Source organism: Natator depressus, chromosome 14 (genome assembly GCF_965152275.1).
Source record: "Natator depressus isolate rNatDep1 chromosome 14, rNatDep2.hap1, whole genome shotgun sequence".
Taxonomy (NCBI): domain Eukaryota; kingdom Metazoa; phylum Chordata; order Testudines; family Cheloniidae; genus Natator; species Natator depressus.
The window spans coordinates 46,235,983-46,263,177 of NC_134247.1; the positions used below are offsets into that span (position 1 = coordinate 46,235,983).

The following is a 27,195-nucleotide window of genomic DNA, read 5'->3' on the forward strand; positions in this document are numbered from 1 at the left end:
ACACCCCAAGGCTTTCACATAGTTGCTGGAGCCAGCAGCCCCCAGACTCCCCCATGAGGGCCAGGCGAGAGGGTGAGAACAGCCGGCCTCAGGGAAGAACACTAGATCCAGCGACCCCGGCAGCCAGAGTGAGCAGACAGGGGCCAGGAAACAGCTGCAGGGCACAGGATCCAGGCTGGGTCAGGTCCTGAGAGGGGTTGTGGGCAGAAGCCAGGAGTCCTGGCTCCCAGCCTCACCTGCTCTAACCACAAGCCCCCACTCCCCTCCCAGAGCTGGGATAGAACCCAGGAGTTGAGGCTCGAACCCCCTGGACCTCTCTTTCAGAGCTGAGAGCCAAATCCTCCTCCTCGATTTATTTTTGAAAAAGGAGACAAAAATACTTCTGAACTTTTTCTGAGTTTTATGTGTGTTTTTCTGAGAACGAAATATTAATTTAAACAACGCACCGGAGACAACTAAAATCAGACTCGATAGAGGAAAGCGGGGATGGGGGGGACTCAGAGCAGTCCAAGGGGACACCAAAAAAAATCAAAGTGGCTCCATCCCAGGGGGAAATGGTGGAGGGAAAGGGGCTGGCTTAGGAGATGGGGACCCAGGCGTCCGGGAAGAGGATCAGCGGATGGTTTTAACAGGGCTCTTGAAGTTGCTGGCAGCCTGCAATTGCAGCTGATAAGCCATGGGGTGGATCTTAAAGCCGTAGAGCCTACCAAAAGGAGAGAAAGAAGTTAATATTTGGGAGGAAGCGGTGGGGGTTACCCAAGTCCCGGCCATGCCCACAAGCCCCCCACCACAGCCCCCACCAATGCTAGGAATTTCTGCCAAGCTGGTGTTCGTGGTGACATCAGTAGGTTCCAGAGTGAACACATCTGTAGGAGGAGGAAGAGCCGGAACTGGAGTAGTCGTGCCCACTGGCATGGACTCTGGCTGCAGCCCCAGTTAGTGCATGGGAGAAGGAAGAAACGGAACCAGATTTCCATATGCCCCCTGGAATGGAGCCCAGCTGCAATCAGCAGCAAGGGGAAGTACAGGGGCCGGAGGATCCCCCTGGAACGGAGTCTGGCTGCAGCCACAATGGGGGAGGGAGGAGAAAACCTGGAGCCAGATCCGTGTTCCCAGCTGGAATGGACTCTGGACACTGCCCCATGTGGGGCAGGAGGGAGGGGCCAGGTCCCCAGGGCGATGGATGGAAGACCTGGATGTCTGGATCCACTGGAATGGGCTGCCAGATACAGCTCTCCAGAGGAGACGGAAGAGCTGGAGGAAGATCCAGAATCCACTGGAACGGACTCTGGCTGCAGCCTGCGGGGGGGGCAGGGGGGGGCGGGAAGAACTGGAGTCTGCCCCCCCCCAGCACAGACTTGGGCTCCAGCCCATCAGGAAAGGGCGAAAACCTGGAGCTGGATCCCCCGACCCGCTGGGACCGGACTCTGCCCCCGCCAATGGCCGCGGGTGGCAGCTCACCTGGGGACGAACTGATTGGCTGGCCGCTTGGGCCTGTACTCGGGGTGCACCATGAAGAGCATGTGGGGGAAGCCGGTCCCAAAGTAGGCGCCGTCCGTGTGGTGGTGGCGGGAGGACTTGGGGGTGTAGACGTCCATGCACTTGGGACAGTAGAGCTTCACCATGGCCTCGCCGGGGATGTCAGACAGGCCTGGGGGGCGGGGGAGGGGTCAGGGAGAACCCCGGAGTCCTGGCTCCCAGCGTCCCTCCCCCACTAGCCCCCACTCGCCTCCCAGAGCCAGGGAGAGAACCCAGGAGTCCTGGCTCCCAGCCCCTCCTGCTCTAACCACTAGTCCCCACTCCTCTCCCAGAGCTGGGGAGAGAACCCAGGAGTCCTGGCTCCCAGCGTCCCTCCCCCACCAGCCCCCACTCCCCTCCCAGAGCCAGGGAGAGAACCCAGGAGTCCTGCCTCCCAGCATCCCTCCCCCCCCCCCCGGCTCTAACCACTGGTCCCCACTCCCCTCCCAGAGCCAGGGAGAGAACCCAGGAGTCCTGGCTCCCGGCCCCCCCGGTCTAACCACCAGTCTCCACTCCCCTCCCAGAGCCAGGGAGAGAACCCAGGAGTCCTGGCTCCCAGCGTCCCTCCCACCCACCCCGCCCCCCCAGCTCTAACCACTGAGCCCCACTCCCCTCCCAGAGCCAGGGAGAGAACCCAGGAGTCCTGGCTCCCAGCCCGCCCCCCACCCCTCCGCTCTAACCACTAGACCCCACTGCCCCCCTGCGCTTACCAATGGGCAGCATGGGCTGGTTTTCACAATAGACACGAGGGCAGTAGCCGAAGTCCCCCTGCTGGTACTTCTCAAGCTGGGAAGGAGAGAGAGAGAAAGGCTGAGACACCGAGCTGGGAATGAGACTTCCCTCCTCTAGGGGGCGCCAGTTCCCCGCCGGCCCCAGGACAGGGACTGGCTGGCTCAGGGGGGTGGAGAATGGGGCACAGAGCCTGTCTCCTCTATGGGGCGTTGGCTTACATCTGGCCCCATGCTGGGGACTGGTTGGCTCCGGGGGTGGGGAATGGGGCATGGGGCCAGTCCCCTCTAGTGGGCGCCGACTCCCATCCGACCCCAGGGCAGGGACTGGCTGGCTCGGGGGGCAGGGGGCCGGCACTCACCATCTGAGCGATGCCGCGGTTGGTGAGGATGTACCGGGCGTGGATCAGCCCGTACAGCATTTCCGCCGCCTGTTCGATCAGGTCGCTCTGGTTGGGGTTGTCCTCCAGCTCCTCATCTGCAAGGAAAGGGGCTGCATGAGAGAGACAGGAGGCGGGGGACCCCACAGAGCCAGGGGGCAGGGAACGCCGGGTGCTCGGGGTCACCCCCGCCGGAAGGGACCGCCAGGGCCACGGCGACTGTACAGTCTGAGCTCCTACCACAGACCATAACGACTGCCCGGAATTAATTCTACGGCCGATTGGAGAGAAAAACCAGCCCTTCTGGATTTAAACATCGCCAGCGACCGTACATCCACCCCGACCCTTCGCAAATCTCCCTCCTCAGTGCTAACAAGGCGCGTGCTACTTCCCCTCTGAATTCATCTAGCATCCGTCCACCTCCGCCCATGGGGTCCCCGTCTGCTAGATCGGAGAGCCCACTGCCAAATCTCTCCTCCGCAGGGGCACATCCAACCAGGATCAAATCACCCCTTCGCCTTCCCTCTGTGAAGCAGAGCTCGGCAGCTGGGCTGGGATCCCGCGGGACCCGCTGCCATAATAGCAGGAGTGGGGCAAATGGACTTCGTTGCGGGCAGGATTGGATGGGCAAAAATACCAGACCGTGGGAATTTGCGGGAAAACAAAAACGCACGTTTAGCTACTTAGCTTGAGCCTCTTTTTAAGACTTATTTCGACCCAAAACCCGAGCGCTGGGGGCAGGTTTCCTGGTAAATGTTTTTCAAGAAGCCACAATAATCCCGACATATAAATAACTTGAACACTATGTTTCCACGGTCTAAAACCGGTGCGAAAGTGGTTTAAAAAACTCCCAGCTTTTTTTAAAACTTATTATTCACAAGCATTAAAAAAAACTGCCCTTATGGCAAAATAGCTGCACAATTTGGTTTGACGTGCCGTGCGAGCTACACACCACAAGAGTTTGTCATACATCAAATTTCAGCAGCGTAAAGCAAGTGTTGTGTGTTTTTAAATAAAGGTTTTAACATTTAAATTTAAGGATAGAAAGATTTGAAGTCTGTTATAACAGGAGTTTTTTGGGTTTTTTTAACATGGCTTAAGCACGATTCGTTTTATTCTTTTAGAGGTCAAAATTGTGTCTGAATTCCGTGTGTGTGTGTGTGTGTGTATATATATATATATATATATATATATATATATATAAAAAAGACCATGGGGTCTTTTGGTTTTGGTAGCGTGGGGGAAATCTGTCTCACTCGCAGGATTTGCGGGATCTAAGGTTTTTGCAGGTGGAAGCGGGATAAAAACGCAAGAACAATGCGGAAGCAGGTGGGAGTCGGATTAAAAGAGTACTCCCGCACAGGGCTCTAAAGCTCAACCGAGCGAGCGCTGGGAAGCTCCGTTTTCCAATCCTTTATTCACTCCCGTGGCTCTTCTCCGGCCCCTCGCCAATCGACCACCCTCCTTCCGGAATTGCAGCCACCAGAACCGGACGCAGGATCTGAGCGGCGGTCGCACCAGAGGGAAAAGGACCTCGCGATTCCCCCGTTTATATCCGGCATAAATTTGTACCAGGGAGCGCAATGAACCATTGGCACAAATTCGAGGGTCATGGGGGATTCTCCATCACCAGCCATTCGGCAGTCAAGACGGGATGTTTTTCTAACAGATCCGCGCTAGGAATCATTGGGCTCCGGCCTGCGTGATCCGGGAGGGCAGGTGAGCAGAGCACCGTGGTCCCTTTGAACCCAGGAGTTGCTGAATCAACGACTCCCCTGGCCTTGAAATCTCTTAATCTCCGTCCCAGCCTCGCATCCACCCGCGTTGCGCAGGGAGTTCCCGTTCAGCTGATTCTCCCCCGGGATCCCCGTTGGCCGGCGGTCTTTATTCCTGGTCGTACGGGCTTATATTTGGCCATATTAAAGTGGAAGGAGGAGGCGGGAGAGGGTTGGCCCCCAGTCCCAGCGATTGGGGCAACGGACACCCCCGAGCTCAGCCCGTCGCATGGCTGAGACCCCCACGCCGCTTTCGCACAACTGGATGGGTGGGAGTGCGGCCACTGCCCCCCCCCCCAGTGCGATGCGCACAAGCTGGGGCTCCTTGCGCACGAGCGAAGGGGCAGCTACACACACGTCAGACCCTCGTGTTGTGCAAAGGGCAGGCACATACAATTCAGGCCCTCACAGTTGTCCAAGAGGGGACAAGGAGCTCAGAGCCAGGGGTGCCGCATGCATCTGTTGTCCACAAACAACCATGCGATGGACCCGCACACACCCCTCCTCCACACTTGGGAAAGAGACACTCGCTGTGCAACACACGCACCCATCTCCACGCGTTTGCAAGACACACAACTCTGCGATCAACACACAACCCTGTTCTCCACGCTTGTGCGACACACACGCATGCTGGGCAACACACAAAATCATGCAATGGGGACACACACACCTGTCCTCCACGCTGGTGCAAGACACACACGACCATGTAATGAACACACACCTGTCCTCCATGCTTGTACAAGACACACACACACACACCCTGCCACACACACAACCGTGCCACACACAGCCTGGCCTGTCAGTCGTGCGAAGGGCAGGTGCCAAGCGTGCCAGGCTCGGGGCTGGCTCATTCGGTGGGGCGGGGGCAGTGGCAGGGCCTGCCCACAAGGAAGGAGACAAAGGCCACACGCAAAGCGCGCGGGGAGCTGATCGGGGCCGGGGGCTCAGACGGGGACCCCTCTCCATGCCAGCCCTGGGACCCCCCCCCGGCACCTGGCTCCAAGTCGAGGATCATGTCGAGCGCCTGGCGATAATGGGGGACCTGCTCATTCAGCCCCGTCAGGTTAAACTTGTCCTGGATGTAATCCTCGTCCACCTGGGGTAGAGAGACAGGCTGAGAACCCAGGAGTCCGGGTGCACTGCTCCCCCAGGCCACTAGACTCCCCTCCCACAGCCAGGAAAGTCCTGGCTCCCAGCTCCCTCCCCTCCCAGACCCGGGGACAGAACCCAGGAGTCCCAGCTCCCAGCCCACTCCCCTCCCAGACCTGGGGACAGAACCCAGGAGTCCTGGCGCCCAGCCCCCACCCCTCCCAGAGCCGGGGACAGAACCCAGGAGTCCTGGCTCCCAGCCCACTCCCCTCCCAGACCCAGGGACAGAACCCAGGAGTCCTGGCGCCCAGCCCCCACCCCTCCCAGAGCTGGGGACAGAACCCAGGAGTCCTGGCTCCCAGCCCACTCCCCTCCCAGACGTAGGGACAGAACCCAGGAGTCCTGGCTTCCAGCCCACTCCCCTCCCAGACCCGGGGACAGAACCCAGGAGTCCTGGCGCCCAGCCCCCACCCCACCCCTCCCTTCCCAGAGCCGGGGACAGAACCCAGGAGTCCTGGCTCCCAGCCCCGCCGCTCACCTCACAGAAGAATTCATTTCCACGCAGGCCACAGAACCAGGAAATCCAGGACACTTCCTCGGAGCTGCTCATCTTCCCGTCCTCTGCAGAGAGAGGTGGCATCAGCCCAGCCCGCGCCAAAGCCCTGCTCACTTGTGTGATGAGCGTGGGGGGGACTCAGCCTGCAGCCCCACAAGCCAACTCTCACGCAAGCTCCCAGCACAGACAGTACAAGGTCTCCCAGCCAGGGCTGAGATGCGCCCCCCTCTGGGCAGGGGGCTAGTTATACAGGTACCCCACACCCAGCGCTGAGCTGCAGCTAGCTCTGGGGTGGGGCGCAGGAGGGGTCAGTTATACGGGGATCCCTTCCCTGGCGCCGAGACACAGCTGGTTCTGGGGTGGGCCCGTTATACAGGGACCCCTCGCCTGTTGTAGAGATGCGGCTGGCTCTGGGGAAGGGAAGGGGGTCAGTTATACAGGGACCCCTTGCCCGGCACTGAGATGAGCTGGCTCTGGGGTGGGGCACAGGGGTCAGGTATACACCCCTCGCTGACCCCCCGAATCAACATAGGAAATTACCACTGGCTCAGGAACGACGGGGCACCCCTGCCTCTTTCACCCTCAGGCTGGGGACTCCCCATTCCCAGCCACACGGGGGGGGGGGGGTGCTCCCTGAACCATCCACCCCTGGACAAGGGGGTCCCCCCGGGCTGTGCAGTAGAGGGAACTCCTGCCCCCTCCACGACCCTCCCCACCTTCCGCATTGCGATGGGGGGGGGCGGGATCACCCGCCTGTGGTTCCCCCACAGAGAACTGGGGGGTAAATCACCCTGCCCCTCCAGAGCGGGGGAGGTGAATGGCCCTTCCCCCCATTAGCCGCCCCCCCCCCAGGTGCACAGGCGGAGGTGAGGGGTAAATCCTGCCCCGCATTGCACTGGGGTGCAAATCCCCCTGCCCCCTTCGCACTGGAGGGTCAACTCCCGCCTCCCCCACCTTTGCACTGTGGGTCGGTGCCCCCTGCCCCCTTTTACACGGGAGGATCAACTCCGTCCTCTTCCCCCTCCCCAGGCACTAGGGGACAGCTCCCCCCCTCCCCGCCCCCTTTGCACTCCGGCAGCTCCCCCGTTCCCTGCCCCCTTTGCATGGGGGGATCAACTCCCTCCTCTCTCTCTCCCCCCCCGGCACTAGGGGGCAGCTCCCCCCTCCCCGCCCCCTTTGCACTAGGGGGGCAGCTCCCCCGCCCCCTGCCCCCTTTGCACGGGTGGATCAGCTCCCTCCTCCCCCGCCCCCTGCCCCCTTTGCACGGGGGAGAATCAGCTCCCTCCTCTCCTCTCCCAGACAGTAGGGGGCAGCTCCCTTTGCACTAGGGCAGCTCCCCCGCCCCCTGCCCCCTTTGCACTAGGGGGGCAGCTCCCCCGCCCCCTGCCCCCTTTGCACGGGTGGATCAGCTCCCTCCTCTCCCGCCCCCTGCCCTCTTTGCACTAGGGCAGCTCTCCCGCCCCCTGCCCCCTTTGCACTGGGGCAGCTCCCCCGCCCCCTGCCCCCTTTGCACTGGGGCAGCTCCCCCGCCCGCTGCCCCCTTTGCACGGGGGGATCAGCTCCCTCCTCTCTCCCCCCCCCCCCAGGCACTAGGGGGCAGCTCCCCCGGCCCCCGCCCGCTTTGCACGGGGGGGGGCGCGTCCCACTCACCGCCGGGGTCTCAGCTCCCGTTCAGCTGCAAGCGGTGCCCAACGCGCACAGGCCCCAGCCGCCCCGCTTGTCCCCCCCAGCGCGCAGACGCGGAGGCGCGCGGGGCATCACGGGGGATGTAGTTTTACAGCCGGAGGCGCCCCATAGGAGCAGACGGGAGCGAGGCCGCTCAGGAACTGCCGCTCCCACAATGCAAATCGGGGAGACGCATGGGGGCGAGGGGCGGGGAATGATGGGAGGCCGCGGGGCATGGCGGGAGATGTAGTTCTCCAGCGACCCGAGGTTCCTTGGGATGACTGGGCAGCGGGGCCCCTCGGAACTACATCCCCAGGCGTGGGGGCGAAGAGGGAGCCCCAGAGCGGAGCGGTGCCGCAAGGCAGCATGGGACTGGTAGTCCATGGGCTCCATTGGCTTCATAGGGTTCCATGGGCAGCGGGGTCCCCGAGAACTATACAGTTCACCAAGGCAGGAAGGGGGCCTGAGCGACGGGGGGGTGTGCCGCATGGCATCATGGGACTTGTAGTGCCTGCGTTCCCTGAGCTCCATTGGGATGACTGGGGCGTTGGACTCCATCAAACTACAACCGCGGTGATAGAAAGTGTCCGGAGGGGGGGGGCCACAGTCAGGAGATGTAACCGCAAGGCACCATGGGAATTGTAGTCCTGTAGCTGCCTGGGCCTGACTGGAGTGAACGGGGAGAGGGACACTGTGAAACTACAAAGCTCAGAGGAGGGGCAGGGAAGGGAGGGACCCTGGGGCAGGGGCGCGGAGCATCATGGGAGGGGCCCCACGGAGGCTCATAGGAAGAGGAGACCAGAGAACGACAAGACAGACGCATGTTGGGGGGCAGGGGGCCCGGACTCCTGGGTTCTGTCCTGGCCCTGGGAGGGGGGTGGGGTCTGGCGGGTCAGAGCAGGGTGGGACTGGGAGCCATCAGAAATAGGCGTGGCCTAGTCCAAGAGGGGGCGTGGCCTCTCTTAAAGGACTGCACATAACTGGGCGTGGCCTAATTCAAGAGGGGCGTGGCCTCTCTTAAAGGACTGCACATAAGTGGTCGTGGCCTAATCCAAGATGGGCGTGCCCTCTCTTACAGGAATGCACATAAGTGGGCGTGGTCTAAGCCCAATGAGGGTGTGGCCTCTACTGTGATGGGCGGGGCCTGCTCAATGAATGGGCGCGGCCTAGCCCACTCAGTGGGTGTGGCCTCCCTGAAGGGGCGTGGCCTCCTGAGCCCCTCCGCCTGCTTTTACCGTCTCTGAGGCTCGTGCTGCTCCGCCGGTTGCTGGCTCTGCTGTACTCCATGGCGCCCGTTTTGCTCATCCCTCGCCAGGCTGTGACTCAGCACCAAGCATCTCCTCTTAGTAAACTACCTAGTCCCCCACAGATTCATTATGAATATGTTAATTAGACCTTGATTCCTAGGTATATTTCGACTCTACCGCCAGGTTAGGGTGAGATAAAATAGTGTCAGTTCCTGAAGCGGGATTTGGGCAACATCGCATAGTTACTGGCAGCTAATATTTTTAGTTCATATTTTTTGTTAATTTTCTCACTGAAATGGAGTTAAAAAAAAGACGCTATTTGGCGGCGTTTGAGGAGGAACGGCACGCCGGGAAATATGCAAATTAGCTAAACGGCCGCAACGACAGGAGAAGGCGGCGGGGACAGGCAGCGGCCGTTAGGGGGCGTGAAAGGGGTAGTTGGGGGCGGGGTACGTACGCATGCGCTATGCTAACCCCTAGGTAGCCCACCGGGATGCGCATGCGCCTGATTTCAGTTTCGGTTCCCTCCACAGTCGGCGGCACGTGCGCCCATTCGTTTGGTTTCATTGCGTTCCAGTGCGCATGCGTCTACCCCTCCCTCTCACAGGGATTATTCCCGAGTGCGCATGTGTAAAAGCTGCTCTCTCCTTCGGTACACTATGCGCATGGGCAGTCGCCACTTCGGGGGCGCTTAATACGCTTGCGCGGTGATCGCTATTCGTTGCCCAGAGTAACTAGCCGGCAGGAGAACGTCCGAGCCTCCTTCCCTATTGAGCATGCGCATCCAAATCCCGCGAGGCTCCCGGACCCCAATGCGCATGTCTGGAGCAGAACCCTGCGGTTGCGTACTCCTCTCCGACCGGCGTCCGCCCTCACGCGCCACTGCCGCGGCGGGGTCTAACGCGCCTGCGCCTCCAGCTCCCCAGCGCCTTCTAATGCGCATGCGTCGCCTCTTCGTCTGGGGGCGGTGGCGCGCTGCTCCGGCCTCCGGCGTCTCTATGGTGAGTCGGGCCCCGGAGGCTTCTGGGTGAAGTCCAAGGGGAGCGGGAGTTTGGTCAAGGCCGGGGCCGGGTTCCAGCCCCGCCCCCACTGCCGCAGGGACCTAGCCCCGCCCCTCTGGGTCCCAGCCGTTCCCCCCACCCCCCGATACCTAGCCCCGCCCCCGATACCTAGCCCCGCCCCCTCCCTTCCCCTGCCCTCCATGTCCCCGGCCCCACCCCCAGACACTTAGCCCCGCCCCCATGTCCCCAGCCCTGCCCCCCCGAGACTTAGCCCCGCCCCCTCCCTTCCCCTGCCCCATGTCCCCAGCCCCGCCCCCCAGAGATTTAGCCTTGCCCCCTCCCTTCCCCTGATCCCAGAGACCTAGCCCCGCCCCCATGTCCCCAGCCCCGCCCCCCAGAGACTTAGCCCCGCCCCCTCCCTTCCCCTGACCCCATGTCCCCAGCCCCACCCTCAGAGACCTAGCCCTGCCCCCTCCCTTCCCCTGCCCCCCAGGGTCCTGGCCCCACCACCCAGGGACCTAGCCCTGTCCCCATCCCATGGAACTTGCCCTGCCCCCCAGGGCCCCTGCCCCACCCCTGTAGGGACGTAGCCCTGGCCCCCAGAGACACCTGCCTTCCCCCACCTTTCCCCCAGGGACCTGGCCCCATCTCCCACCCTCCTCAAGCCCTGCACCCCCAAGAGCCAGACCTGCCCCACCCCCATGGCCCTGTCCTCTGTTCCCCGAGGGACACTAGTGCCCCCTATGAGGATCACCACTCAGTGTCCTTCATTTGCTGACTTTGTTCCTGCCCCCAAACAGGCTGATCCCACCCAGTGACCCACCTCCATCCCCTGTCTCCACCGCCAGCCATGAACCACGGCCCCCAGCTCATCACCTTCACCCGCGCCCGGGAGGAATCGGACTGCTGGAAGGATGGGCAGCTCCGGAAACGGGTCGGTTCCCCTGCCAACCGCCGGGAAAAGGAGGGGGACGTAGAGGGCGAGGAAGCCCGGAGCTTTTATGAGAGTCTCCTGGCCTCGGGCGACAGCTCAAGCCTCCCACAGAAGCGCAAGGCCCCACTGAGGCGCCTGGGGGTGCCTGAGCCATCTGTCGCCCGGCCAGGTCAGACGGACCCTCGTAGGGGGAACCTCCTGCTGAGATCGGCCCAGGAGGGCGACATGGGGACCCTGCAGCGGCTGCTGGAGAAGGAGGGGTGCGATGTGAACTACCGGGATGGTTACTACTGGACGGCAGTGATGTGTGCTGCTTACGCAGGCCAGGGGGAGGCCGTGAGGTACCTGCTGAGCCGGGGAGCCGCATGGGTGGGAGTGTGCGAGTCGCAGGGGCGGGACGCGGTGGACCTAGCCGAGGAAGCCGGGCACCAGGACGTGGTGAGGATCCTACAGGAGCGTGAAACTGCTCAGCCAGAGGAGAGGATGGCCAGGTGAGTTTTCTGTTCCCCTGCCCTGGACCCAGCCAGTCCCCCCCTACCCTGGGGCTGGATCGGAGCCAGCACCCTCTAGAGAGGAAAGGCCCCATGTCTCATTCCCCTCATGCCTGAACCAGCCAGTTCCCCCAACTTGGGGCTGGATGGGAACCAGCGGTCCCTAAAGGGGAAAAGCCCCGTGTCCCATTCCCCACCTTCCTAAGCCAACCAATATGCTCATCCTGGAAGCCCCTGACCCCATTGTCTCTCCATCAGGAGGACTCCAGTGGAGAGGAAATACTGCGCCGTGTGTCAGACACATTACAGCGAGGACAGCATGGAGCTCCATGAACGCTCCACTGCCCACCTCTTCAACCGGCGTGACCCACTCCCTCCAACCCGCTACCACATCCCCGAGAGCAACGTCGGCTTCCAGCTCATGGTCAAAGGGGGCTGGGACTGCGAGGCCGGGCTGGGGCCTGAGGGCACCGGCCGTAAGTTCCCCGTCCAGACCATCCTCAAGAGGGACCAGAAGGGCTTGGGCTTCCATAGCGACCTCCGGCCCAAGGTCACCCACTTCAACGCCAATGACCCCAGTGCCGTGGCGCGGCCCAAGGAGCAGCAGCCTAGGACGGAACGGGCAGCTACAGTGGGGAAGAGAGAGGCCCGTCGCAGAGAGGCCAAAGCAAAGGCCTGGGAGCGTGACCTCCGCACCTACATGAACCTTGACCTTTGAACTCTTGGGATCAAGAGTCCCTATAGTCGTTTAGCTACTGGGATTGCTTGGATGGTGCACCTACGTGAACTTTGACCTTTAACCATTCATGATCAGTAGCCCCTATAACCATTCAGCTATTTGGATTGCAGGGATGGTGTGTCTACATCAACTCTGACCTTTAACCCCCCAGTGACTAATCAATAACTAACTCTAAAACGGTGTCACCAGTTGGATTAACTAGATGGGGTACCTTCCAGGAACTTCGACTCGTGGTACTTCTGACACCTGCACCATTAACCAACACACAGCCCCTGAAAATGTTTAGCCAGTCAGATCCCTCATGTCTACACGAGCGTTGACCTTTAACTTGTGATGTCATCTCTGTGGTGCACCATTAACCAATAAATGCACGGTCCTTGAAAGTTGTCAGCCAATTGACTTCCTTGACTGGTTGGACGCGAACCCCTAACGCAACATTGATTATTAACCGGGGGCATCTCAGTGGCATCTCTGTACCTTTAACCAGTGAGCCTACAGCCCTTTAAAGCATTTGGCCTGTTGGATTCCTGGATTGGCAGGATGATATGACATCACTTTTCTTAAAGGGCCAGTTTAGAACGCCAGATCTCCTGACCAGAGCAACATGCAGAAGCTCTCCTTCCTGTAACCCAAGAGGAGACAATCCAATGATGGGAATGTGGCCTGTGTTCTGTTCTCCCTTCCGCTTAGAAAGCCGTGAGATATTTGGGTGGGAAAAGACACCAGCAGGACTTTTGGATCTCTGGGGATTTTGCTGCATTGACTGATCTGGGGGGAAACTAATCTCCTCACTTGTTAGGATTCGGTTTGATCTGAAATCTTTGAGAGAGAATAAATATGGTCCCTCACTGGTTGTTTTATGGCTCTAATAATTACCCCTGTCAAAGCAATCTGGATTTCCTCATTTATCTAAGATCAGACACCAGCCCTGACTCCATTACGTTCCAAATTTACCCCGTGTGTCACTCTAGATTCAATGAGGGCAGAACCTGGCCCTGGCTGAATTGACATCAGTGGGGACACTCTGGATTTAGCTCAGGGTCACTGAGATAAGCATCTAGCCCTTTCTTTTTTATTTTTTGTGTAAAGTCCGCAAAACGGGCCTTTTATGTCCTTGCATCCAGATGCTTTTTCTTGCTGCTGCTTCTTTCTCTGCTTCGTTCACAAGCCCTGACCTCACGCTCTCGGTCTGTTTGATTTTGTGTTTGATAAAGACACAGAAACTCATTCACTCACAGCCCACTGCGTGGCTATATATAACACCCAGCGGAAGCCATCAAGTTGGTCGTGACCGAGAAATGTCTTTTCGCTGGCCAGTTTTATTCTTTCAAGAAAGAGGCAGCACCAAAAAAAAAAAAAATGGAATCTCAGCTTTAGAGTTGATGGAGAGAAAAGGATTATTTTTTTTTCAGAGAAAATTTCAACAAATAAATTTTGTACTCATTAATTATTTTCTGCAGAGAATTTCAACTTTGTGGCAAAAACCTCAAAACCCGAACTGTTTTGATTCAAAGCAGGGCTGTGTAGGAGCTGTCATTCCAGGCCTCGTTCTCTTTGGGCCAGAGTGTATATTCTATGATGCATCCCTGCTAGGGACTCCTACAACACCCTCCCCGCACCGAGAGAGAACATGGTGCATCATGGGAGATGTAGTTCTTCCAAGGAGCCTGCCTTGTAGGGAATGGGGCACCTGAACTCCCGTGGGGCACCACTTGGAAGTTTGGATGCCTCCTTTCCTGTGGGCCAGGCTCCCGGGCTGAACTCTGCCTCCCCTCCTGGTAAGAGGACTGACACCAGTTCACACCAGCTGGGGATCTATCCCCATCAACACCCATGGAGCAACAGATGATTGACCCCAGCTGGGGATCTGGCCCGCAGCCTCACACATCTATGCCTACGGTCATCTGTAAGTAACTGTCCAGAAGCAAAAGGCTCAGCGCGTTGACTAAGCGAGCACTAACCCTGGGAGATGCCTCCAAGGTTGTCTGATGAAGGGATCTCCTGCCGTTCCCTGCCTCTCCCTTTGCTGCACAGTCAGATCTGACTCTTCAGAGCTGCTGGGTCCGGATGGAGGCGTATTCTGTGTGAGCCGGAGCCTTGAAAGTGATCTCGGTGTAGTGCAGATCCTCGCTCGTGTTACCACCAGCTCTGCTGTCCCCCTGTTGAAGACACAAATCAAGTCACCAGGGTTTCATCTCCCACTGCCCTCTTTCCAGCCCCTTTAGTGCATTTAAGGGGGAAGTGGGTAAAATGGGGACCCTGGCTTTGTGGTGGGGGATTCGTGTGTGCTATTATCCCCAGCACACATAGCCCCAGGCCGGTGTGACTCAGCACCCAGAGGGACCCCCCCAATTGGCTACAGGTTGGGATTGAGAGGCACCGGCAGAGCTGTGTGCGGAGAAGGGAGCCCAGGGCTGGAATAGCAGAGGGGCTGCGAGTTCAGATTTTATCTATCCACCTGTCTTTCTGCACCCTGATCTGTACATACGTACATGTCTGCCTATCCCCATGTGCACGTCTGTCTGTCTAGATCAGTGGTTCTCAACCTCTCCAGACTACCATACCCCTTTCAGGAGTCTGATTTGTCTCGCATTCCCCAAGTTTCACCTCACTTAAAAACTACTGGCTTACAAAATCAGACATCAAAATACAAAAGTGTCACAGCTACACTATTACTGAAAAATTTCTGCCTTTCTCATTTTTACCATATCATTAGAAAAGAAATCAATTGGAATATAAATATTATAGTTACATTTCAGCGTAGAGTGTATAGAGCAGTATAAACAAGTCACTGTTTGTATGATATTTTAGTTTCTACTGACTTTGCTGGTGCTTTTTATGTAGCCTGTTGTAAACCTATGCAAATATCGAGATGAATTGATGCACCCACTGAAGCCCTCGGTGTTGAAAACCACTGGTCTAGATGATAGATAATCTGGCACTCTTTTGCAGCTTCTGTGATTGTAATATTAAAGGCTAAAGAACCCCTAACCCACTCCTGTGTTCCGTTGGTCAGGTTTCTACCAGAGTCACAGGGACCACGCGTCAGCATTGTCTTGAAACCGACACTGCCACCCAGTTAAACTCAGGCTCCAATTTTCAAGGTCTCACCTTTGCCGACTGCTGGCGTTGGGTGTCTGGGGAGGAAAGAAGGAGGCATGGGTTATTGTTCGAGGAGATGAATGGAGGTGTACGAACTGAACAGAGGACTGGAGAATGTAGATCGGAGGCTCCCATTCCCCCTTGCACCAGTGGGACGGAAGAGAAGTACATTTTGAATGCAGAAAGAACGGGCAGATGGAGTGAGCATGGGAGGAGGAGTAAATACCTTTGCGTCCGCGCAGCAGGAGGGTGGTAACTAAGAGGATGATGCTGACGCCTGCCAGAGCAATCGTGGCTCTGTAGATGGTGAGTTCTGTGCTGGTATCCCACTTCGATTCCTTTCTGTCGTCTAAATAAAAGGAAGGATGTTAATGTTCCCAGTTCTCTCCTAGGAAGAGCCCTAGGAAGCCATTTCTGGTGTTTTTTGTTGCACTGGATTCTGATCTCACTGGTACCGTACCGGTGTGAATGCAGAGTGACTCTACTGATGCAAATGGAGTCAGGGCTGGATTCTGATTTCAGAGCTCCCAAAGTGAATCTGGAGTAAATCCATTGCAGTGAATGGAGTCAAGTCTGGATTCTGGTCTCCATGACCCCAGTATGAATCCAGAGTGACCCCATGGATGTCAGCGGAGTCAGGGCTGGATTCTGATCTCCGTGAGCCTGATGTAAATCTGGACCGACCCCACTGATGCCAAGGGAATTGGGGCCATATACTGATCTCAGTGATTCTGGGGTGACCCCAGAGTGAGCCCACTGACACCAATGGAGTCAGTCCGGACTCTGATCTCAGTGAATCTGGAGTGACCCCAGTGATGTCTGTGGAGTTGCTCCCAAATGGAGGCCACAGAGGAGGGTCCGGTTCAGTTGGTGTAGCGTGTTAGCGGCCAGCTGCCCTCCTGGGGTCTGGGCTAATGGCCAGCAACCTCCATTCATACATGGGACCAACGGGAGCGAATCTCAAGAGACTGGTGCACCAGAGAGCGTGGTGGGGCCGTGTGGGTCACGGGGCCATTCTGGTCTCTCTCTGGGTCAGCGGCTGTGTGTCTATGGGGCTGTGGGTGTCTGATTTCTGGGGCTGTGTGCGCCTCTCTGTGTCTCTGGATCTGGGGTCGTGTGTGTCCCTCACTCACCCCTGCATTAAGCAACCAATTTCCTCTTCAACAAACACTGCAAGAAAACTCCCCCGGTCTCCACCAGCGCTTATTAAAAGGCCCTTCGCAGCTGCCAGTATGAGTCTGATCTTCCGGCAGTGAGTCGGCAGGGCCGGGTCATACCTCACCTGCAGCAGGCCAAAGAGCTCAGAGCCAACCTGGGCCAATAGCGAGAGAACAGAGAGAGAGAGAGACGTCTCTGAGCGCACGGGAGAAGTGGGGGTCCGGGTTTCTAACCACCTCTCTCACCCCGAGGCACTGACAGGATGTGAGACACACCAGAGCTGCAGCTAGCAACAACTCGGCAGACAAACTGCTTCAAATCGCAGGGAGATCGTTCCATATAAACCTGACACTCCCCCCCCCACCCCCCACCCCCAGCATGATCGTCGCTCAGATATTCCTGATCTCCACTCCAGCTTGGAGCCAGCCCCATGTCCCATTCCCCGCTCCCTGAGCCAGCCAGTCCCCTGCCTTGGGGCCAGAGTGGAGCCAGCACCCCCTAGAGGGGACAGGCCCCGTGCCCCATTCCCTGCCTCCCTGACTCTCACCAGTCGCACTCTGGTTTCTCCGCATCACTCTCAGCTCAGTGCCTCCTCCCATCCCTGTCTCCCCACGGTCGAGTTCGATGCAGCACTGATAGACGCCAGAGTCCCGCTCCTGCAGCTCAGCCAGGGTCAGCGTCGCCTTCCCCTGTCTGTGCTCGTCCAGACTGGACACACAGAGCCGCCCCCGGTAGAAGGGGTGGTTAGAATCCAGCACCACGTCTTCTCCAGATCCCCTGAGCCAAAGCACATTGGTTCTCTTGCCGTCTCTGTTCTTAAAGGTGCAGCTCAGGGTCATGTTCTCCCCGGCTGTCATGTGGAGGGACCTGGGCTCCTGGGAAACTCCCAGACCAGCTAGGGAAGAGAGAGAATCTGCATCATACACCAGACAGCACCGTGTGGCTGGATAGACCTGTCCTGGCCTTTAGAGAGAGCATCAGCCACTGTATTCCTGTGTGTAGAGCTAATCTTCCATCTCTCTCTAGTTTAGTAGCAGTTTCTGTCTCTCTGTTCCCTGATTCTCCTTCATCCCGCCACCCATCCTCTGACCCTAGATCCATCTATTCTCCTATCCTAGCTCCATCCATCTATAGACCCATCTCCAGTCCTAGATCCGTCCATCCAAACTTTCATTCCTAGATCCATGTCTGTCAATTCATTCATCCATTCTCGTCCCTCGCTCCCTAGATCCACATCCATCTATCTATCCCCAGGGAAGATCTGCAATCCCAGATGCTGGACAAATCCAGTAATTTGCTCACCTTATCAAGAGCCGTATCCCTGAGCTCTGTGGCAAACTCACCTGGTTTCTGGGCAGACGCTCCAACATTTGGGATCTGCACTCTCTTGCAACCGGCTGGAATTTCTGCGACAGCTTCGTTTGAATGAAAAAACAGGAGTGGGTGGGTGAGGATCTGTGGCCTGCAAGGTGTAGGAGTTCAGACCAGATGATCATGATGGTCCCTTCTGGCCTTAATGTCTATGAGAAGATTTTAGTGCATTTCTGATGGCCACCATCTTGGCCAACACCCTGCGGATTGAACTGGGGACCTCAAAATCTAAAAGCGCAAGTTGCTACAGCTTGAGCTAGAAGAGCTGGGGGAAGTAACCATTTGTATTCTGGGTAGATCAGCAGAGAATGTGATCTCTTAACTCTCACTCTCCAGTGAGTGACCCATTCAGTACGGAAATGAACGATCCAGTCTGCACAGCAGCCCCGGGTTGGCTAATCCGATGTTAAATCCAGTCTAGTCGACACTTGCTCCATGGGTTCTGTTTGCAGCATGCTAAAGATTTGTGTGGGGAGCGAGAGATTAAAGACATCTCAGGAAGGGAGGGATAGATCCTGTGGGGAGAAGGATGGAGGGACAAGTATTGTCAAGGGAAGGATTGATGGAGGGAAGGATGGGTGGATGGATACTGCACAGGGGTGGATAGAAAACAGAGGGGAGGGTGGATGGATTAGTTTAGATAGACGGGAGTGTATAGGGATGGCTAGATACGGCTGTGGGGATGGGGAGGGATGGACAGATGGAGCTGGAGGACTAGACAGACTGACCCCCAGGCTAGCTAGCCAAAAATTTGCTGACATACCTGCTGCCCAGGTGGGGATGAGGAGGACAATGCAGAGGACGGGGCTCAGAGCTAGCAGCTGCTCCATGGTCCCTGCTGTCTTGGGCAGCTCCGCGGGGCCCGCTCAGCTCCACCTCAGCATCCTCCGGAAGCGTCAGCCTACGAGGGCCGGTGGAAGCGTTTGTGGTCAGCACCTCTGAGATGGGCCGGATAAGGGGGGAGGAGAGTTAGGTGTGCGTCTGTGCTATTAAACGTGACAGGGGCCTGTGTACGTGTCTGTGACCATGTGCGACCCCTGCTGGCATGGATCAGCCCTGCTCCTCCGTGTGCCCTGGACCCCAGACCACCCACAGCTATGGGGGATTCCCCTCTACTCAGAGCTGGGGTGGCCTGTGAATCGGGAGCAGGGGGAGTGGGGTCCCCGTCTCCACACCTCCCTGTAGCTCCCCATCAGCCTTGGGATGTAGCAGAGGGACAGGTGGCCTGTCTGTAAGGTAGGCGGGTTTGGCACCGTGTGTTTTATTGGGGGGTGGTGGATGGAAGAGGGTGGAACGGGGCAGGATGGATGGATCGATCCGTCCTCAGCACCTTCAGTCTGTCTGTCAGCAATTCATCCTGTCCATCTGTCTGTGGAGAAGGCCCTGTCTGCATCCACCCATCTCTCCGTCCATCCATCCATCCACCACTCCATCCATCTGTCTGTGGAGAAGGCCCTGTCTGCATCCACCCATCTCTCTGTCCATCCATCCATCCATCCACCACTCCATCCATCTGTCTGTGGTAGGGCCCTGTCTGCATCTGTCCACCCATTGCTGTGTCCATCCATCCATCGCTCTGTCCATCTGTCTTTGGTAGGGCCCTGTCTCCATCCATGGCTCCATCCATCTGTCTGTGGTAGGGCCTTCTGTCCGTCCATCCATCTGTAATACACTCTCTATTTGTCTATAGCGCTGTCCTCCTCCCCTCTGTAATATGCTCTCTCTATTCATCCCGCACATCCCATTTTCCCTTTCCGCCCCCGTCACCTCCAGCTCCCCCCTGACAGTGGAAACCCCCCAGTGATCCTGTCACCGACACGTAGCTCCCAGCTGTCCCTGGGATAGCTGATCTCCTCCAGCGGTCCCTGGAGTCGGCAGCTCCCTCCGGGATCCACTGGGGGATCATTTCGGGGCAGTGAGAGGGGGCTGGGACCCACGGAGCGATAAGGAAACCATCACCACTGGGGGGGCCACAGCCCTACAGCCAGCGGCTGCGTCCGAGAGGCCGAGGGCCCGGGGGATGCAGAAATGAGCCCGTCCTGCTGTTGAACACAACGGCCCTGGTCAGTTTCGCTTTCACACCCACCTGCCCACAGGCCCAGTGACCTCCTGGCTGCCTGGTATCTGAGCAGGCGCCTCCCCCCTCGCCAGCCACAAGAGTTTCCATCACGCGCCCAGGCTGCTCGCTTGTCGTCCCTGGGTCCCGTCTGCTCGACAGTCCCGGTCTGCGACTCCTGGGGCGGCTCCCAGCCTGTGGAGAGCATGGGGCGGCTGCCGGCCCCTAGCATCATCTGCTTCTTCGTCTTCCTCGTCCCCTCGATAGCAGCTGGTGAGACAAGCTCAGAGTTATGGGGGGACTGGAGATAGAATCCAGGAGTCCTGGCTTCCAGGCCCCTTGCTCTAACCCACTAGACCCCCACTCCCCGCCCACAGCCCGGGAGAAAACCCAGGAGTCCTGGCTCCCAGCCCTCCCTGCTCTAACCCACTAGACCTGCACTCCCCTCCTAGAGGCCAGGGCAGAACCCAGGAGTCCTGGCTCCCAGCCCCCCTCCCCTGCTCTAACCCACCCCCACTCCCCTCCCGTAGGGGTATGGAGAGATGGTTTCAGAATACATAGACAGCTGAGGACAGATGGCTGGAAAGGGAGAGAGGGGAGGGGTGTTTAGGGGAATAGATGGATAGAGAGAGATGGAGTGGGTGTTTGGGGGTGGATGGATGAAAAGGGAGAGAGATGGAGGGGGGTGGATGGATGGAAAGGGAGAGATGGAGGGGGTGTTTGCGGGCGGATGGATAGATAGGGGAATACGTGCAGGGGTTGTCCCGGGATGGATAGGTTTATTCTAGAGGATTGTCTGGCCTACCATTGTTAAGCTTTAGACCAGCTTTGTCTTTAAAGCTTGACTCTCCTAAGTGCTCTAAAGTCCGCATGGTTACTTGCATTGCCTTGAAATGCGATGTGCTTCCCGGGGCTGCAGGCTGGGGTTCGTGGGTAGCGGGCTGTGGAGGGGACGGGTGGTTCAGCTTAGCGGTGGATGCATGGCTAGGCGGACAGAACTGAGCATGGATGGAGGGAAGGCCAAATAACTGAGGACAGAGGGATGGACAAAGCTGAGGGTGGATGGAGGGAGGGAGAGATGGATGGATGGATGGAGCTGAAGACAGACGGACGGATGGACGGAGCTGAGGGTGGATGGATGGATAGGTTGAGCTGTGGACGGACAGACGGGTGGATGGATGGACAGACAGGTGGACGGACGGAGATAAGGTCAGACAGACGGGTGGATGGATGAGAGAGCTGAGGATGAATGGACCGACGGACAGAGCTAAGGATGGGTGGGTGGATGGACAGATGGATCTGGGGGTGGCTGGATGGGGCAGGGGATAAACAAGTGGATGGATGGACAGATGGACAGAGCTGAGGACGGATGGATGAGGCTGTGGACAAATGGGTGAGTGGCCAGACAGATGGACAGAGCTGAGGATGAACGGATGGACAGAGCCGATGGTGGATGGATGGAAAGTGCTGAGGACAGATGGGTCTCGGGCTGGGTAGAGCAGTCGAGCGATAGATGATAGACAGACAGACTCTGCTGCGGGAAGGCCAGGGGGACGGACAGACGGACGCCGCCAGCGCCCCGTGACAGCAGCGCAGTCCGTGCCCTGTGTCCATCACGTGGCTCGTTCTCCCTGCAGGTCTCGGGGTTCAGCAGCTGCCCCCCACGGCGAGTGTCCTGGCCGGGGGCAGCATCACCCTGAGCTGCACCTTCCACAGCCACAACCAGACCAGGACACAAGTCACCTGGGCCAGGGGCTCCCAGGAGGCCATCGTGCTGGACCCCGACCACCCCTTCTACCAGGGGCGGCTGGCCGAGAGCCAGCAGGACCAGCAGGGCCGGGCGGAGGCCACGGTGACCCTGTCGGAGCTGATGGAGAGGGACTCAGATCTCTACCACTGCTACATCACCCACCCGCAGGGCGAGCAGGCGAAGGGCACGGGGACCACCCTGACTGTGATGGGCAGAGGTGACTTGGGGGGCTTGGGACATGGGGTCTTTCCTTCTCGGGGGTGCCGGCTCTGATCTGGGCCCAGGGCAGGGACTGGCTGGCTCAGGAGGGTGGGGAATGGGGCATTTCCCCTCTAGGGGGTGCCAGCCCATGAATCTCCTAACCCCTCATTTCCATTGTCTAGAGTCCCAGGGGGGCGGGAGCTCTGTTCCCAGAACAGCCAACCCGGGGCTGCTGGGTGGTCGGGTCATTCACTTTGCATTGACTGCGCTAAATTCTTCTCTTATTTTTAATTCAAACGAAGCTGTAACAGAAATTCCAGCCAGCTGCAAGAGAGCGCTGGTCCCAAATGTCGGAGCATCTGCCCAGAAACCAGGTGAGTTTGCCCCAGAGTTCAGGGTAACTGCTCAAATGACTGGATTTATCCCGTCTCCAGCATTGCCGCTCTTCTCTGGGGGTAGACAGAGCAGTGTGGATGGAGAGCGGGAGGGATAGAAAGGGAGGATGGATGTAGAAAGAAAGGGTGGATAGGTAGCAGGATGGATGGATGGCTCCAGGACTGGAGAATGGATGGACCGAGGGTCAGGGGCTGGATGGATGCACCAAGGAGAGTCCAGGAACAGAGAGGCAGACATGGCTACGGAACTAGAGAGAGGTGAAGGTTTAGCTCTACACACAGGAATACAGCGGCTGATGCTCTCTCTAAAGGCCAGGACGGGTCTATTCTGCCGCACGGTGCTGTCTGGTGTATGATGCGGGTTCTCTCTCTTCCCTAGCTGGTCTGGGAGTTTCCCAGGAGCCCAGGTCCCTCCACATGACAGCCGGGGAGAACATGACCCTGAGCTGCACCTTTCAGAACAGAGACGGCAAGAGAACCAATGTGCTTTGGCTCAGGGGATCCGGAGAGGATCTGGAGCTGGATTCTAACCACCCCTTCTACCGGGGGCGGCTCCGTGTGTCCAGGATGGACGAGCACAGACAGGGGAAGGCAACGCTGACCCTGGCTGAGCTGCAGGACCGGGACTCTGGCCTCTATCAGTGCTGCATCGAACTCGACCGTGGGGAGACAGGGGTGGGAGGAGGCACCGAGCTGAGAGTGATGCGGAGAAACCAGAGTGCGACTGGTGAGAGTGAGGGGGGCAGGGAAAGGGGCACGGGGCCTGTCCCCGGGAATCTCCTAACCCCTCATTTCTATTGTCTAGGGGCTGCAGGGGAACGTGAGCCCTGTCAGGTCTTTGGGCCCCTCTTTTACCGAGCCATCATCTGCCTGTCGCTCGTCGTTCTCTTCTCCCTGGGAATCGTCCTCAGCCTGCGGCCTTGGAACAGTACCGGCTCCACGCGGGTTCTGCCTTCACTTCCTGTCCCAAATGGTTACATGGCATCACTGTGTGGGCTGGTAAGCAGCCCTTGCCCCACCCCAGAGCAGCTGCTTCTCAGCACTGTGCGAGGGATCCCCATGTAACCAGGCCCCACAACCCACTCCAGAGGGGCCGTGTCCCAGCGCCACGTGAGGGGTCCCAGTATGAACAGCCCCTGCGCTCTACCCCAGAGGTGGAATCAGTCTCTCTCTGGTATTTATTGGGCTCCATCCCCGTAGCATTTCCCCCCAGTCTGTTCAGTGACGCTCTTGTTCTGTTTCCCAGCTGTCCCCGTGGATCCCGCGGTGGGTGCTGGCTCCAAGCCGCCCCCGGCACCGGGGCAGGTGTCTCTGATTTAGCCACTCAGGGGGCCAGTCACCGGCCGGATTTTCCCAGCTCCGGGTTCAGAAGCCGTCAGACTTCGCTGGACTCTGAGCCACCTGCCGGGGGCTCCTGCGGGGCCAGAGCTTCTCAGCTCTCCTCTGCTTCTGTCTGTGGGTCTGACCTCTACATCTTGGGTGTGAGAAGAACAGTAAAGAAAAGGAAATATTTCTCCAGATTCATTCCGTGTGGGACAATATTTTTCCTTTTACGAATGTAAATTACACGCTGTAATGGAGTCAGCCGCCAGAGAAAACCAAATTCTAGACAAAAGGTACCTGATTTATACAGGAAAAACCGGTCTGGAGCAGGCTTGATTTGTCAGAAGGAATTCGCCAATTCAAAGAGATACGTGTTGCAAAAAATAGTTATATTTCAATGTGTGAAAATAAAATCCATTATGTTAAAATTCCTTTATTCACAATCGTGTTATTCCTCGTGGAAAATAAATGACAGGGCGGGGAAGGAACATGGCCCAAGATGAGACACTGAACTGAGGACAGAACCCAGGAGTCCTGGCTCCCATCACCACTGTACCCACTAGGCCCCACTCCCGTCTCAGAGCCAGGGAGAGAACCGAGGAGTCCTGGCTCCCAGACTATGCCCCCCCTGGTCTAACCATTAGACCCCACTTCCCTCCCAGTGGGGTGCAGCTACTCACACTCACCAGCCAGCCCCTCACACTGTGCATAGCACCCCCCGCTACCCCACATCCATCCCTTGTCCCCGGCCTCTCGCTGCAGCCGTCTCAGAGGTGCTCAAAACAAACCCTTCCACCGGCCTCCCCCGGAGGTGACATTTCCGGAGGATGCTGAGGCTGAGCTGAGCTGGCCCCATCGAGCCGCTCAGAGAGCGGGGACCATGGAGCAGCTGCCAGCCCTGAGCATCGTGCTCTGCATTGTCCTCTTCATCCCCACCTGGGGAGCAGGTATGTCTGCAAATCCGGGCTAATTTAATCCATCCACCTGCCCCACCCCTAGATCCATCTCTGTCTGCCTAGCCCCACGCACACCCGTCTACGTAGTCTAACCCACCCTTCCTTCTGCAGTATCTCCCCATTTCTCTGTGGTCTCGACCCATCCCTCCCACCTGCAGTGTCTGTCCGTCCATCCCTCCTGCCTCAAGATCCCCTCACGCACCTCTAACGCATCGCAAACAGGAAATGTGGAGCCAGCATCAACTAGACTGGGTTGAACATCGGAACATCCAGCCCGGGGCTGCTCGGTGGTTGGGTCATTCATTTTTCCATTGATTGCGCTAAAGTGTTACATATCTTTTTTTAATTCAAACACAGCTGTTTCAGAAATTCCAGCCGGCTGCAAGAGAGTGCAGATCCCAAATGTTGGAGCGTCTGCCCAGAAACCAGGTGAGTTTGCTGCAGCGTTCAGAGTAACTGCTCTTGTTGGGGTGAACAAATGACTGGATATATCCAGTCTCCAGCACTGCGGCTCTTCTCTGGCGATAGACAGAGCAGTGTGGATGGAGAGCGGGTGCGATAGAAATGGAACATGGATGGCTGAATTGACAGCCGTGGATCTAGAAAGAAAGGGTGGATAGGTAGCAGGATGGATGGACGGCTCCAGGACTGGAGAATGGATGGACCGAGGGTCAGAGGATGGATGGATGCACCAAGGAGAGTCCAGGAACAGAGACAGACATGGCTACGGAACCAGAGAGAGGTGAAGGTTTAGCTCTCCACACAGGAATACAGCGGCTGATGCTCTCTCTAAAGGCCAGGACGGGTCTATTCTGCCGCACGGTGCTGTCTGGTGTATGATGCGGGTTCTCTCTCTTCCCTAGCTGGTCTGGGAGTTTCCCAGGAGCCCAGGTCCCTCCACATGACAGCCGGGGAGAACATGACCCTGAGCTGCACCTTTAAGAACAGAGACGGCAAGAGAACCAATGTGCTTTGGCTCAGGGGATCCGGAGAGGATCTGGAGCTGGATTCTAACCACCCCTTCTACCGGGGGCGGCTCTGTGTGTCCAGTCTGGACGAGCACAGACAGGGGAAGGCGACGCTGACCCTGGCTGAGCTGCAGGAGCGGGACTCTGGCGTCTATCAGTGCTGCATCGAACTCGACCGTGGGGAGACAGGGATGGGAGGAGGCACCGAGCTGAGAGTGATGCGGAGAAACCAGAGTGAGACTGGTGAGAGTGAGGGGGGCAGGGAAAGGGGCACGGGGCCTGTCCCCTCCAGGGGACATCATCCCAGGAATCTCCTAACCCCTCATTTCTATTGTCTAGGGGCTGCAGGGGAACGTGAGCTCTGTCGGGACTCAGGGCCCCTCTTTTACCGAGCCATCATCTGCCTGTCGCTCGTCGTTCTCTTCTCCTTGGGAATCATCCTCAGCCTGCGGCCTTGGAACGGTACCGGCTCCATGCGGGTTCTGCCTTCACTTCCTGTCCCAAACAGTTACATGGCATCATTGCGCGGGCTGGTAACCAGCCCCTGCCCCACCCCAGAGCAGCTGCTTCTCAGCACTGTGCGAGGGATCCCCATGTAACCAGGCCCCACAACCCACTCCAGAGGGGCCGTGTCCCAGTGCCGGGTGAGGGGTCCCAGTATAAACAGCCCCTGCGCTCTACCCCAGAGGTGGAATCAGTCTCTCTCTGGTATTTATTGGGCTCCATCCCCGTAGCGTTTCCCCCCAGTCTGTTCAGTGATGCTCTCGTTCTGTTTCCCAGCTGTCCCCGTGGATCCCGCGGTGGGTGCTGGCTCCAAGCCGCCCCCGGCACCGGGGCAGGTGTCTCCGATTTAGCCACTCAGGGGGCCAGTCACCGGCCGGATTTTCCCAGCTCCGGGTTCAGAAGCCGTCAGACTTCGCTGGACTCTGAGCCACCTGCCGGGGGCTCCTGCAGGGGCGAGGCTTCTCAGCTCTCCTCTGCTTCTGTCTGTGGGTCTGACCTCTACATCATGGGTGTGAGAAGAACAGTAAAGAAAAGGAAATATTTCTCCAGATTCAGTCCGTGTGGGACAATATTTTTCCTTTTACGAATGTAAATTACTCGCTGTAATGGAGTCAGCCGCCAGAGAAAACCGAATTCTAGAGAAAAGGTACCTGGTTTATACAGGAAAAACCGGTCTGGAGCAGGCTTGATTTGTCAGAAGGAATTCGCCGATTCAAAGAGACACGTGTTGCAAAAAATAGATATATTTAAATGTGTGGAAATAAAATCCATTACGCGAAAATTCCTTTATTCACAATCATGTTATTCCTCGTGGAAAATAAATGACAGGGCGGGGAAGGAACATGGCCCAAGATGAGACACTGAACTGAGGACAGAACCCAGGAGTCCTGGCTCCCAGCACCATTGTACCCACTGGGCCCCACTCCCATCTCAGAGCCGGGGAGAGAACCGAGGAGTCCTGGCTCCCAGACTGTGCCCCCGAGATCCCAGCATTAGACCCCACTTCCCTCCCAGTGGGGTGCAGCTACGCACGCTCACCAGCCAGCCCCTCACACTGTGCATAGCACCCCCCGCCACCCCGCATCTATCCCTTGTCCCCGGCCTCTCGCTGCAGCCGTCTCAGAGGTGCTCAAAACAAACCCTTCCACCGGCCTCCCCCGGAGGTGACATTTCCGGAGGATGCTGAGGCTGAGCTGAGCTGGCCCCATGGAGTCGCCCAGAGGGCGGGGACCATGGAGCCGCTGCCAGGCCTGAGGCCTGTCCTCTGCATTGTCCTGGGAGCAGGTAT

General features: G+C 58.0%; 4 protein-coding genes across 5 annotated transcripts; 3 read left to right on the plus strand and 1 right to left on the minus strand.

Moving 5' to 3' along the window:
- Nucleotides 1–399: 399 nt before the first annotated feature.
- On the minus strand, nucleotides 400–7,805 carry CSNK2B (casein kinase 2 beta). Its single transcript, XM_074970555.1, has 7 exons — nucleotides 7,697–7,805; nucleotides 6,029–6,111; nucleotides 5,395–5,497; nucleotides 2,609–2,724; nucleotides 2,229–2,304; nucleotides 1,462–1,651; nucleotides 400–703 (listed from the first exon to the last, which is right to left on the minus strand). Exons 2-7 carry the CDS (start codon nucleotides 6,098–6,100, stop codon nucleotides 613–615), a joined length of 648 nt encoding a protein of 215 aa, XP_074826656.1. The 5' UTR covers nucleotides 6,101–6,111; nucleotides 7,697–7,805; the 3' UTR covers nucleotides 400–612.
- A 1,935-nt stretch (nucleotides 7,806–9,740) lies between these two features.
- GPANK1 (G-patch domain and ankyrin repeats 1) lies at nucleotides 9,741–15,274 on the plus strand. Its single transcript, XM_074971074.1, has 4 exons — nucleotides 9,741–9,959; nucleotides 10,760–11,384; nucleotides 11,643–14,029; nucleotides 15,140–15,274. The coding sequence occupies exons 2-3, from the start codon at nucleotides 10,810–10,812 to the stop codon at nucleotides 12,100–12,102; spliced, it is 1,035 nt and encodes a 344-aa protein (XP_074827175.1). The 5' UTR covers nucleotides 9,741–9,959; nucleotides 10,760–10,809; the 3' UTR covers nucleotides 12,103–14,029; nucleotides 15,140–15,274.
- A 199-nt stretch (nucleotides 15,275–15,473) lies between these two features.
- LOC141998332 (uncharacterized) lies at nucleotides 15,474–23,522 on the plus strand. 2 transcript variants are annotated; one of them, XM_074971075.1, is made up of 5 exons: nucleotides 18,405–20,083; nucleotides 21,448–21,777; nucleotides 22,064–22,135; nucleotides 22,962–23,155; nucleotides 23,403–23,522. In XM_074971075.1, the coding sequence occupies exons 1-5, from the start codon at nucleotides 20,017–20,019 to the stop codon at nucleotides 23,469–23,471; spliced, it is 732 nt and encodes a 243-aa protein (XP_074827176.1). In that variant the 5' UTR covers nucleotides 18,405–20,016; the 3' UTR covers nucleotides 23,472–23,522. The 2 variants fall into 2 exon arrangements, 1 of the variants encoding a protein (XP_074827176.1); XR_012641820.1 differs by lacking the exons at nucleotides 18,405–20,083; nucleotides 21,448–21,777; nucleotides 22,962–23,155; nucleotides 23,403–23,522 and adding exons at nucleotides 15,474–15,531; nucleotides 22,536–22,594.
- An 821-nt stretch (nucleotides 23,523–24,343) lies between these two features.
- LOC141998333 (natural cytotoxicity triggering receptor 3-like) lies at nucleotides 24,344–26,660 on the plus strand. Its single transcript, XM_074971076.1, has 5 exons — nucleotides 24,344–24,426; nucleotides 24,793–24,864; nucleotides 25,299–25,646; nucleotides 25,743–25,865; nucleotides 26,184–26,660. The coding sequence occupies exons 1-5, from the start codon at nucleotides 24,360–24,362 to the stop codon at nucleotides 26,255–26,257; spliced, it is 684 nt and encodes a 227-aa protein (XP_074827177.1). The 5' UTR covers nucleotides 24,344–24,359; the 3' UTR covers nucleotides 26,258–26,660.
- The last annotated feature ends 535 nt before the right edge of the window (nucleotides 26,661–27,195 follow it).

Coding starts and splice junctions, on each gene's coding strand:
- LOC141998333 (XM_074971076.1), top strand. CDS start 24,360: ATGGAGCAGCTGCCAGCCCTGAGCATCGTGCTCTGCATTGTCCTCTTC. Junction 24,865..25,298: donor AGCGTCTGCCCAGAAACCAG/GTGAGTTTGCTG, acceptor TCTCTTCCCTAG/CTGGTCTGGGAGTTTCCCAG. Junction 25,866..26,183: donor CAGCCTGCGGCCTTGGAACG/GTACCGGCTCCA, acceptor TCTGTTTCCCAG/CTGTCCCCGTGGATCCCGCG.
- GPANK1 (XM_074971074.1), top strand. CDS start 10,810: ATGAACCACGGCCCCCAGCTCATCACCTTCACCCGCGCCCGGGAGGAA. Junction 11,385..11,642: donor CCAGAGGAGAGGATGGCCAG/GTGAGTTTTCTG, acceptor TCTCTCCATCAG/GAGGACTCCAGTGGAGAGGA.
- LOC141998332 (XM_074971075.1), top strand. CDS start 20,017: ATGGGGCGGCTGCCGGCCCCTAGCATCATCTGCTTCTTCGTCTTCCTC. Junction 20,084..21,447: donor CGTCCCCTCGATAGCAGCTG/GTGAGACAAGCT, acceptor TTCTCCCTGCAG/GTCTCGGGGTTCAGCAGCTG. Junction 21,778..22,063: donor CCTGACTGTGATGGGCAGAG/GTGACTTGGGGG, acceptor ATTCAAACGAAG/CTGTAACAGAAATTCCAGCC.
- CSNK2B (XM_074970555.1), bottom strand. CDS start 6,100: ATGAGCAGCTCCGAGGAAGTGTCCTGGATTTCCTGGTTCTGTGGCCTG. Junction 2,725..5,394: donor GATCCTCGACTTGGAGCCAG/GTGCCGGGGGGG, acceptor CTTTCCTTGCAG/ATGAGGAGCTGGAGGACAAC. Junction 2,305..2,608: donor ACCGCGGCATCGCTCAGATG/GTGAGTGCCGGC, acceptor TCTCCTTCCCAG/CTTGAGAAGTACCAGCAGGG.